Source organism: Barbatula barbatula (genome assembly GCF_947034865.1).
Source record: "Barbatula barbatula genome assembly, chromosome: 10".
Lineage (NCBI taxonomy): Eukaryota > Metazoa > Chordata > Actinopteri > Cypriniformes > Nemacheilidae > Barbatula > Barbatula barbatula.
The window spans coordinates 16,011,132-16,023,889 of record NC_136773.1 but is presented as its reverse complement, the minus strand read 5'-3'; the positions used below and the strand labels follow the sequence as shown (position 1 = coordinate 16,023,889).

The 12,758-nt window shown below is 38.1% G+C and overlaps 1 protein-coding gene across 1 annotated transcript in view; it reads left to right on the top strand.

Annotated features, from left to right (window-relative positions):
* The window catches only part of mctp2a (multiple C2 domains, transmembrane 2a), a 38,962-nt gene that overhangs the window by 6,988 nt on the left and 19,216 nt on the right, over positions 1–12,758 (top strand). The window contains exons 5-17 of the mRNA XM_079465486.1: positions 296–438; positions 1,036–1,112; positions 1,252–1,363; positions 1,452–1,484; positions 4,885–5,055; positions 5,751–5,881; positions 6,137–6,323; positions 6,702–6,795; positions 6,881–6,983; positions 7,079–7,181; positions 7,264–7,365; positions 7,601–7,675; positions 7,945–8,064. Of these exons, the coding sequence (XP_079321612.1) occupies positions 296–438; positions 1,036–1,112; positions 1,252–1,363; positions 1,452–1,484; positions 4,885–5,055; positions 5,751–5,881; positions 6,137–6,323; positions 6,702–6,795; positions 6,881–6,983; positions 7,079–7,181; positions 7,264–7,365; positions 7,601–7,675; positions 7,945–8,064 (1,451 nt within the window). The remainder of the gene's footprint in view (positions 1–295; positions 439–1,035; positions 1,113–1,251; positions 1,364–1,451; positions 1,485–4,884; positions 5,056–5,750; positions 5,882–6,136; positions 6,324–6,701; positions 6,796–6,880; positions 6,984–7,078; positions 7,182–7,263; positions 7,366–7,600; positions 7,676–7,944; positions 8,065–12,758) is intronic.

Here is a 12,758-nt window from a genome sequence, read left to right as displayed (position 1 = left end):
CATTAACAGATTCACGCAGGCTATAATTTGGACTCTTTCATGATCAGACATCTCATATCACTCTAAAAAAGACCCAAAGTCCATTCTCCACACGCTAAGATGTGTCCTCTAAATAATAAGTGCTCTAGATTATTCACTATAGAGAAGTATGTGTGGGTATATCTGTAGGCTACAGTTTGCTTTGATCATTTTTAGTTTACACCTTGGCTTTTGTCATTGACAAAACTACAAATGTTTTTCAAGAAATGACTGGATGAATAATGTGTTGGTACTTTGCCGGTGTGTTTTTCAACAGGTACCAGTGACCCATTTGTCAAATTCAAACTGGATGGCAAAAACATCTACAAAAGCAAAGTGGTGAACAAGAATCTGAATCCCATCTGGAATGAATCATTTTCCTGTCCCATCAGAGACCTAGATCAGACTGTTCATGTCAAGGTTTGAGACGTATTTAGATCATCAAATATTATTAATTGTTAACATTTTATTGCAATATTTATTTTAGATCTAATTATTAATTGTATGCTTTCGCTTTTGAAATATACAGTACCTTCGGAAGTATTTTTAAGACTTTTTAGACAGATATAATATTTGTAATAATTTTTCAATGTATGCTAAACCAAATGGATAATTATAATACCTACATTGATACTTAATCTTAAGTTTTGTAAAACAAAATAAAAATAAAATAGTCATCAAATGTAAGTAATAAAACGGCACTGATAACCTCGTGGTTAGTGCACTGACATATAGTGCCAGTGCGAGTTCAAGTCCCGTCTTGGAGGGTCCTTTGCCCATTCCGGCCCCCCTTCTCCACCAAACGCTTTCCTATCAACTCTCGACTATTCTATCACAATAAAGGCACACAAAACATAGAAATCATTATAATAAAATATCAGGATTTCAAGTGTGTAAGGAAATGAAAGATATATTTTGTGAAAATGTAACTGTGCTTTTCTCAATTAAAAAAAAGGTAAAAAGAGCTTTAATAACACCAAAACGTTTGGTCTTCCTCATCCCACATTTCTGATGCAGGTATACGATCGTGACCTACGGTCTAATGACTTCATGGGCTCCAGCAGCTTTGCTATATGTAAACTAGAGTTGGACAGGTACTGAAAAACTTTAGTTTTATTTAATTAAAATGGATTTGTTGCAATTGCCATGATGGTAATTTAACATATGCTGTTAATCCCCTGTTTTCCTCAAAACAAATTGTTCCTGAATCGTTTGCGATCTTCCACAATGCAGAACGGTTCTATTAACACTGAGTTTGGAGGATCACAACAGTGTGGAGGATGATATGGGAGTGATTGTTTTAGAGGTCTGTCTGTCCATCCGAGAGGAACCTGCCAAACGAAATGTAGGACTTCTAAATATAGACTTTATAGAGTTTATTGTAAATCAAAACACGAGTTATTAACATTATCTATTTGTCACATATTTTTCAGAAGTGGCAACTGAAGAGAAAGGGAAGTTTTAAGGTATGTCCTAAAGAAAAATCCAAAGACTTTTATCCAAATCTTTTTCATGTACAAATATGGAATACATATTACTTATCTGTCTTGTAAAGCTATAATACACTAAATACATATATGTATATGTATTGGTTCACTTTATTATTATTATTATTATTATGTTTATTATTATTTATAAAACATCACAGCAGTATTTTTATGTATCTTAGATATCCACTGGAGGGCAGTAGATCCTCATCATTATAACAAACGTTTACTGATTCTATGTGCAACATATACCTTTACATCCACTTTCACTTATAGTTAAACAATTGTGAAAGTTTGATAGAGTGACAGACTTAAGTTTATGGGTGTGATTTTTTGATGGGCTGGACCAGTCTAGTACTGTACATGAATCACAGTGTTATAAACAAGCACTCTGTCTTCCTTTATTTTCTGTAGGTCAGCTCATAATTGATAGTTTATTTACCTCACAGCAGTAGGAAACAACTTTTCTCTTCAAGGCTGTGAAAGGTAGCAATTTAAGTGTCCTTTGAACAAAAGCACTCTGCCATGGAAGAGTGGCATGACAGCACTGTGAACTTTCAGTGTACTGCCATTGTATTTTAACAGGGAATGTCTTGTCAGTTAATGTAAAGCTGTAAAAAAATATATATTTTCAGTATCAAAGTTTATGCAGTTAAAAAAATATTTTTGCCCCCTTTCACAGACAAGATTTTCAGCTTGTCCCAGACTAAAATGAATGCTAAAGCTTGTAAACTGAATCTTAAAAATATGTCAGTGCCATTGTTTTGTCTCAAGATGCACAAGTAATGTTTTTTTCACTTAAATAAACGTATTAAATAAATAAATAGTCCTGGCAAAGTCTTGTCTGTGAAACCGGGCCTTTCAGTATTAAAGTTAAGTCATACAGTATATTGAGTTAATTTTAATGATATATATATATATATATATATATATATATATATATATATATATATGTTGGCTTAATTTTATTAAAATTATGTATTCTTATATTATTATTCATGTTTCACCCCAAATCAATTTTACATAAAAAATGTTAAAGCTTACTATTAAGATTCTTTTGGTACTTAATCCAAGTACACAAATATTTTATTCAAGCAGTATAACTTATTTTTTCTTCCTTTTGATGTTGGGGTGATTTATGGACCCGGACATTTTGTGAGATTCGCCCAAAATAGATTCCCACTACACTGTGCGATCAGGTATAGCTCAGTACATGTTTCTTAAGCACTAGCGTTGATGTTTACACTCCAGCGTGTCCTCTGCCAAAACAGCTGAGACCTAGTTCTATTTGACACCTATCAGGAGAAGCTGAACATCTCTCAGTTCTTACCTCTTCTCACACTTTCTCCATCACGGCCTCACGGATGGAAACAAGCAATAATGTTGGCACATAGCATGTGGTTCTTTCTTCTGATGGAGTCTGGAGAGAGAGTGTGTGTGTTCACTTTGAGGCACTATGCCAGTGTAAGATGCTGAGGATATCTGTGATGGCTCATTCCCAGGCATGGTGAGCTATAACCCAGATGTTGGGATGTAATATCACAGCTGTGGACGGACAGCACTGAAGCTCCAGCCAAATGGATACGGCTTTGGGCTTGTCCTCATGTCCCCATGCTGCTCCACCATATGGAGGCAATCCCCCAGCTCTTTTAGCACCAGAAATAGCCTGTCTTTAGGGGCCACTTACTCTTAAGCGGAATTGTTTTATTGGCCACGCCAATCACAAATTTGTCCAAAATAAACACTTGGGAAGACTTGGCTCGGATGAATATTATATTTCTCTCTCAGCTCCCTATGTAAGAACCCCCTTCATCTTCCCCGCTCTTTAAAAAGGCTTGTTTATGGAGATGCGGCCATTACGTTAAATGTTAATGCCGGTTTGTCTGCTGTGTGATTCTAACGGAGCAAAGGCCCTGTCACACTCTCTAAGCAGCCAGGTGGGAAAACAGCTCTCTGCTCTGTGATTACTGGCAGAACAGACCAGCCTCTTCCTGATGCTGTGTGTTTTCAAAGTGCAGGGCTATCAGCCCACAAGTCATATCTGTACTGTGTACTTATCCATCTGCAGTCTTGTTGATGGACCTGTTTTCTCTCGCCGAGGTGCCAGAATCACATGCACATTTTGACCAGCAGGTTTTGGAAGCTTTCAGTTGCATAAAGCATTTTGGTGCGCCCCTCGAGTAAAGAAATAGACTGTCATTCTGGTTTTGTTCTAGTTTTCGTAGAGGGACCATTGTTTTATATTATATATCAGCGCATCTTTAAATATGAGTAGTATTCAAATTATATTGTAAACTTTCTAAAAATACACTTTTCACCAGTTTGTTTTGTTTACAAGCAGTACATAACCATGGATATACTCACAGGAGAATGTTGTAATTTTCTTCTTGAACTATTTTTTTACGTTAATAACATAATCTCTGTGCTGAAGAAATCTTTTAAGAATTCTTTTTGAAAACTCCTTTTTTCTTGTTAAAGTTGTATAGCTTACACTTTATGTATCCTTAATACAATAACTGTATTTTCACACTTTATTCATAATTTGTGGAAAATACTGCTTTTGTATGGTAATGAAAGCTGCAATTTTTGTGGTGTTAAAGTAAGCAAACATCTGTCTTCAAAACTTACCTTACCCAGATTTGCAACGGTAATCTTATAATATCAAAATTTGACCTAGATTTTGTGGGAAATGTTTGACTTTATTTGACAGTAATTAAGGTCATTTTATGTTTCAAACGATGGTGATATAGACGGTATCTGAACGCACATGCCTGGCCCGAAGTTAACATTTGGTCTGTGTTTGGTTACAATAACAGTTAAATGGAAATTTAATTTTTATTAATATTTGATTGTATATTAACTTTAGTTAATTAAAACTATTCAACAGTTATAGATTCTTTACGTCTATCTTCCGGAAGTTAAGTTTGGGCCACATAACATTTATGTTGTTGCTGCTGAAACCGTCTATTTTTCATTTTCATGTTGTCATGTTTTTCCTTGTTGTTTTTTTGTAGTTTGTATGGTTTAGATAATTGGTTCTCGGACTTTATCATTGTAAAGCCCCCTTTGTGTAGAGTGCATGGCTTTGCGCCCCCCCAAATAAAAATTTATATCTTTAACTTAGAATGTTAATTAAACCAAAAATATATTCATTAGAGTAACATAAGTGAGAAAACGTAACTAAGTAAGCCATAGTACTGTAAAACATTTACAAAACAGTTTTGATGTGTTCAAGTAATATATACACGTAGCTGTGTTGTTGATGTTAAAGTATGTCTACATAGAAGCTGTGATTTCAAAATGATGTCATTATTTCCTGTTTTTCATTGTCACACCAGCGATGTAAATCTTATGCATGTCTTCATGTTGGCTGTTTCAGGGTCAGCTGATCAGCCAGGCGCAGGTTGGAAGGCTCACGGGTGGACAGAGAAATCAGGTCTGGAGTGGCATTTACTCTGTCATCCTGGTCGAAGGGCAGGATATGGTCGACTCCGGTCAAGGAGACATCTACGTGCGCTTCAGAGTAGGAGACCAGAGGGTTAGAAGTAAGGTGAGATCATCGGCCTCCTCATTCTTTCTCCATTTGCTGTTATTGTTACATCATCATCCCAGCTTCACTCATCTCTCTCTTTGTTTCAAAACCTCTGTCCTTTGTTTCTCTCATTGTACTCTTTCCTCCTCCCATTCTTTCTTACTAGTTCACATACCTTTCCTCTCTCTCCCGCTTAAGATTTTTCTCATTCGCCTTACATACCTCTATCCCCCTTCCCCTCTTCCCCCCTTGGATCACTCCTCTCAGGCTTCAGTGCTCCGGTGACAGAAGAGGCTACTCATTAGATCGGCCGTGTCTGGCAGGGCGTCTCTCCTGATGCTTCTGTTGCAGCGTCTTGTTCAGCTCATTTGCATACCCAGAATGCCTTGCTGATCTACCTCCCCCTCCTTCCCCCTCGATGGTTCCAACCAGCTAGTTTTGTGTTCTCATGTCATTTTTTTCTAGAGCCCCCTGGCTCTATTTGGGCATGTTTGCTTGTTGAACAAAACTAGTTCTAATTGGATGCTGTCAGAGTTTATAATCCCAGCGAGAAGAGAGGATATGTTCTCCGAAAGACGGACGCCCCTCCTCCACCACATGTCTTACTGAAGTCTTACTGAATAAGGCTTAATATACCTGTCATGTTAGCTGTCTCTGTTCTGAGAATCCTAAAAACGTATTCTCTCTGTCTTTTGCTCTCGTTTATGCCATAGAATCTATGTATTAAGGCAAACCCGCAGTGGAGAGAGTCGTTCGACTTTAACCAGTTGCAGGATGCACAGGACAATCTGGTGGTTGAGGTCTGTTGTAAAAGGGGCAGAAAATCTGAAGAGTGCTGGGGAATGTAAGTAAGACCTGAGAGCGATATAACAGACCATCACAACACAAAGAAACATTATTTTGTACATTAATAATATATAACATACAGGTTGGTGAAACTTTAGTCCTAAATATGTTTCGTTGACATAATTTTAGATGCAATGCAGAAATTGTTGTTTTTCTGTTGTATTGCAAATATAAGATTTTTTTTAGCACATCCATTACAGTTATAAATCTGTGCTCATGCTGACCAAATTCTGATAACTTGAATTATTTTCAGGCTGGACATTGAACTGGCCAGACTTCCTGTCAATCAGAGGCAGTTATATACTCGTGTGCTAGACCCAGGCAAGGGCCGACTTGTGTTCCTGGTCACACTGACCCCGTGTTCTGGTGCATCCATCTCAGACCAGCAACCTGCTCCATTAGAGAATCCCAAGACCTACCAGAAGATGATTGAACACTATGTCAGTATTTCATATGGATTTTTTCATTTTCATGTTGTCATGATTTTCCATGTTGTTTTTTGTAGTTTGTATGGTCTAGATCTGTGGTTTGTTCTTATTGTAAGATCCCCTTTGTGTGAAGTGCATGGTTTTGCGCCCCCCCCAAATAAAGACTTAAAGCTTTAAACTTAGAATTTTAATTACACCAAAAACATAGTTACACAATGCTGGAACATCAATGCTCTTGATTGGTCTTTTTTTCTGATGTTTGATTTAATAAAATGTATGATGAATTTCTTTATATTTAATAGAAGATATTTTGAGAAATTTGAGAACCACTGGTTTAGATGGATTAGAACAGAAAAGTGTTTTGATTGTGCTCAATTTTTGCTTTTGCAGAGTTTGAAAAATTCTTTGGGAGACTTGAAGGACGTTGGTTATCTTCAAGTCAAGTTGCTAAAGGCCACAGATCTTCCATCAACAGATTTAAGTGGTACGTGTATGCTTTGAATCCATCATGGTCTGATATTGAATTATAATTGAATAGTGGGTCATTTCTAAATATCTAATGTCATCAGGTAAAAGCGACCCCTTCTGTATCCTTGAGCTTGGCAATAGCAAACTGCAAACCCACACGATATTCAAAACACTGAATCCTGAATGGGGAACAGTCCTGACATTGTAAGTACAGTAACATGTAGCGCTGTTTCATGTATCACGGCACAGGATCATGTTATAAAAGTAATATTGTGATATCACATTCATTGTGTCTACAGCCCAATTAAGGACATCCATGATGTTTTGGTGTTGACAGTCTATCAGGATGATGGGGACAAAGCTCCAGACTTCCTAGGAAAAGTTGCTATTCCTTTGCTGAGTGTAAGTACCACACCAAGAATGTAGTTTTTAATGGATGGGTACAGAGGACACAGCTTTTTAACATACCTCAACATTGCCTTAGATTTCTGATGGTCAACAAATCACCAGAACGTTGAAGAATAATAACCTATCTAGGGCAGCCAAAGGAAGCATCACACTGGAGCTGCATGTGATCTACAATTCAGTAAGTTTAAAGAGGGCATTACATTACCATTTTTTTTACAATCCAAGAGAATTAATAATTAATTAATATTAATAACGTGAGTCGTAAAACGTGTTGCACTTTTTCAATCTAGCACAAACGATATTGAATGTTTCTCCAAAGTTCTTCAAAATTGACAATTTATTTAATTTATTGAAACACATTCTCTAATCTTACTAAAAGTACAATCTGTAATAGTCTTGATTTTCTTTACCAGGTCAGAGCAGGCATTAAAACCTTCCATCCTAAAGAAACAAAGTTTGCAGAGGACAATCCAAAATTTAACAAAAAGGTGAGCTTTGTCTGCGACAATTACAGGATAATTTGGCACCATATATATTACTTTCTCTTAATATTAGGTTTGTTATTTAGAGACTCGTTATGTTTAGTTTTCCTCCAGCGCCGCCCGAAGCTCTTTAGACACCAAAGATGACTTGACTTATAAATATTTATCACCAATGAACCTTCAGTTTAAAAGCCTATTTACACCTGAGTGAATGTCATGTTGTGAGCATTACGTCCTTAGGCACATCTTGCTAACTACTGCTTTGTCCCCATTAGCTTTTAGCACGTAATATCTATCGAGTGAGGAAGATCAGCACGGCCATTCTCTATACGCTGCAGTATATTCAAAGCTGCTTCCAATGGGAGAACACGCAGAGGAGTATTATAGCCTTCCTGGTAAGTCCCCGTACCACTCTGTTTATAAGATTTCAACTCTGTGGCCCTTTTAGTAACCTGAGGTCGGTCAACGTATTTGTGTAATCCCTCTTTAAAGAAATTGCTTTTCTACTTAATAGCAACTTTTCACAAGATGGAGACAGGCAGTGTTCATTCGGCCCTGCCCTGTCAGAGTGCAACTGTTAGGTGTTGAGAAGCAATTATTTATTTTTGTGTGTAATAAATAGCAGAGCAGCCATAATCCACAAAAGTAGATTTTTTTGTAGAGTATTATACCCTTTTCTTGTGGTCATTTAGTTGGCAATGTTGCTGTGGCGTAAACACGGTTGAAATGTGGTGCTAATGTGGGAGGGGAAGGTTTGATTCTTGTCCTAAACATATCCTGATGCCTTTTTAATCTCTACACTCCTTTTACTGTAGCAAACAACAAAAGTGTGATGTGGTAGCATTACTTTTGTTCATTCATATTATAACACTAGAAATAATTTCCTTAATCAGTATTCTTCTTTAATTTTCTAGTTAAATCAAAATGTAAAAAATATTTATTTAAAATTATTTGTGTAAGATGTTCAAGAGAGTTCTGCTCTATTGGCATCTTTGTTACAAGAACAAATCTAGAAACAAACAAAATTTTGTTTTATAGGTAAAACAAAGAAAATATTAGCCCTGTTATGTGCAAATTGTAGTTATTATTAAATGTTTGGGATTGACCCCACAATTGTTTTAATATATGATCAATTACACTAGTTATAATTTTTCCTCACACTTTACCTACCTAATATTTTTTTATAAAATATTAGTAGGTGTACATGGGGAAAGCATATGTGAAATAAAAAATGGAAATATTTTCTTGCTGACTATATTTTAAGACTCAAAGTTAAAGACAGTCAGGATGCTTATTAAAAGTCAAATATCAAAGTTGCACTTGGGGTCAACATAACAGGAATCTTAAACAAACAAAAACAATTACTAAAAACTCTTAACTAAAGTCATTTCACGGAAGCGAATAATTTTTTTAAGATTTTCTAAATATTTTAAATGGAAATCTGTTGTGTGCGTTTCTCATATTATAAAAGCCACCAGCAAAAATCCGACTGAACTTTAATGATCTGCTCCAGAGTGTGTTCCCTGCTCTGTTTTTTACTGTATCAAAGAAGCATTATAAGCCCAGGCAGATATTTTTAGGACCAGTACTTTTAGGGAACCATAGTGTAATCTGCAGTCTCCCGCGCCGCTGCATCACACTGCTGGAATGAGCAGTGCTCCCTCAAGGGGAGTCGCTGGAGGTGTGCACGCCCATCCACCTGAGGAGACTGGGTGTCAGGCTGGGCAAGAGGCGTGGGACGTCCTATCACCAGCCCTAGCGCTGTCTGCACACGCGGGGTCGAAAATGAAAAGAATAGCTTTTTCATCTCCGCTAGCATGTGGCCTGTTTCCGCACCGCTGCATTCAGAGCTATGCAGGTGATGCTGAGATATGGAGATGACAGGAAAAATGGAAATGGGGCACCTGCATGAATTGGGCGGGCTGTGAAACAAAAGGCCGGAGGGGTGGATCTCAACCATACACTGTTGATCTATTTTCTTTACAGCATTTAAGACCAATTGCATACTTTCTTGTAACGTCTCATCATGTGTAATTACCATACATGTTGCAAGACGCCTATGAAACAATGTGTAACCCTCAAGGCTCAGCGAACGCCTCTCCGCCCATCTCTGGTGCTCTCTAGGTGTACGTATATATGTAGGCTGCAGTAATAAGGTAACAGAGTTAGACATTGACAGATGCTTACCTCTAAGAAATGCATAATTAGAGGAGACTGTGCCTTTCGTTCGCTTTACCAATCCATATCATCGCAATCGTCTGCAGGGTTTCATCCATTTAATTTATAACTTAGGACTGTATACTTCGTATGTAACGTACAAAGTGGAAAGTGAAGAGAGGAGACTATTTACTTTACAAACATATATTTAAAATACATTACTATACATTATTCATACGGCCAGTGGAGTCTCCGTCCATAAGCTTTTACACTTTACGCAACTTATAATGCATTTGTGGTGCTGCGGTTTCTTTGTCCAGGTCTGTAGGTTGATCAGGCAGCGCCTGTTCCCAGAACACACTCCCACCCCAGTGCTGGAAATCCCATAGGTCACCACCCTGACCCGCACACAGCAGAGCGCTTACAGACGCTCTCCCTCTCTCTGGCAAATGCTGCTTTCATCTGTAGAGAGTGGGAAATATGTGTGTGGGTGCATATGTTTGAGTTTGAATACCCACTGCTTTTGTGTATATATACAGTATGCATGAAAACTTTTGGATATTGTATAATAGTTTATTCCTAGTTAGATGAAGAAAATGCTTTTATGACTTTGTTTGTGTCTCTGGATAAGTGCACCTGTAAAGTCAGTCTCAGTTGATTAAATTTAGTCTTTGCAATTTGTTTATGGTCCTCCCTTAGTTGGATGTTGTCTTTGTACAGAACGGTAATATTCAAAATCGCCTACCGTGTGTCAGCAAGCTAAAAGTACACTGCTGAAATAGTTTTTCTTAGTTAGTATTTTTGGTATGGACGTTTCGTTTTAAACCTCTTAATATATGAAGTAAGACAAAATACAACATAAGAAAATGTATTCTTTCTTATTACATGATCTCCATGAGTGTTTGTTTAAAGTCTTGGTTTACATGCTCCCCAGGCAGCGTTTACAAACAGTCCCATCAGGGATCTTCATATGCATTTAAGGAGAAACTCATGATATATCTTCTGAAAACATGTGCAGCCGTGCTCTTCTAACCAGATGGAGCACTTACATGAATATTTTTTATTGCTTGTTTATGCAACAGTAATGAGCCCAGAAACAGCACTTATAAAGTCCGACAACCGCAGTGAGTCCAAGAGAAGGTCTGCGGCGGATAAAATCTTCATAAAATATCACAGTTTAAATGTGGCCTGCACTTAGACCGGGACAGATGAATGTGGCATATATCAGTGGAGACTGCAGAGAGGTCACGCAGAGTTCTCAGCTGCACGTCTCACTTCGGTCTGTAGATGGCGCTATAGCACCGTCAAAACACCCTCTCCGAGTCTGAACACTAGATCAGGTATTTGCCGAGTGAAGACCGACGACAATTGTGATGCTAAGCGTTAAACAAAGTCATTTCTTACACCACATTACACCAAACAAACAGACTCCAGAAAGTTTCCACCACAGGCAAATTGAGCATTACCCAGCCAGGCCGAATTTGCTGCGTTTCCGAACTCTGTAGTTTCGATAAAGTTGAAAGGACATCTTAGGGTGGGGGGTAAGAGATTATTTACACATGAAATCTGATTTAGAGCACTCCTGTCATTCGAATGTTTTAAGTATTTAAGTTGAATTAATATTTTAACACATGATCTTGCTCCGTCCGTCAGTAGTCCTGAAGGGAAAACCGCGCATGCGTGTTTACGCGCGTTTGATTTTTTCCCCTTTTTGACACTGCCAGGTAGCAAGCGGTTCCTACATCATTTGACAGCCTGTGAAATGCTGATTGCTTCACATCACAGACTGTAAAGATGGCATCTGATGAATGTTTGATGTCGTGCAGCTGTAAACACAGTTGGCAGCTGTGACGGAGCGCGCGCGCTCTCTCTCTTTCTTTCTTTCCTTCCGTCTCTGTCTAGAACGGCCACATGATATCGGGGCAGGGTCTGCACGGGTTCATAGGTCCCGAGGGGATGCTTTACAGTGTCTACGCTATGAACTGGTTTACTGGTACGTTCAGAATTAGAGTGATAGCATTTTCACGACCCGATTGGGGTATACCGTTTAACTTGTGTGATGTCCTCTGGAAAACACAAGGCTCTCCTGATTGTTTTGGTATTTTTTCTTGCATTGCATTGCAGATGCACGTGCTTGCGCTTTTAGTTATTTTTATAGCTCATTAAATTTTTTTAAACGTTTATTTTATAATTATACTATAAGCCAGCATGTTAAATATGTGCATAGATCAATATATATTTGTCTTTAGTCGTGTTTGTTCGTAGATGTAGCCTACTCGTGCCTCAATAATATTTTAAATGATCTTCATCTGAGATCTTTTCTTTGCAAATATTGAAGTGTGCATATACTTGCATTTCATCTCATTATTTAGTCAGCGTAGACCTATTAAATAACCCAAACATTTCATTGATTGACAGCTCGAACTAAAACACTACAGTCGTTTCTTGAGTTTCTTTCTGCATCACCTTTGTTTCACTTTACTCCCAAGTTTTACCGGACAGCTATATTGAAAGAAATACAACGTGTGCGAAGGTCCCACTGTGCGTCTCGTGGGTTTTAAGGATCTGTCAGGGAGTTTGTGCTGTGAATATGACAGGAGGGCGAACCCTTGATAGTGATATATGTGCACGGGCTCTTCCTGAAACTCTTGAGAAAGGGATTAATAATTAAAGAGGTGGATTTGAGCGGCCGCTAACAGCGCAGTGATGGCTAGAGATTTGACAGTGTCAGTGTTGTTATTGAGATATGTATGCTCCGTGTCATCGTGCCGCTCCTGGGGCTCAATGCTGAGTCTGCCGTGACCCCGCACACCCCCCTCTTATCATTCAGACTGACAGCTTCAACACTCACACACTCCATCCTTCACTCAAAGTCTCCGTGGACCACTTTTTTACCTAAACATTTATACAACTCGTGTAAATGTGTTGATAT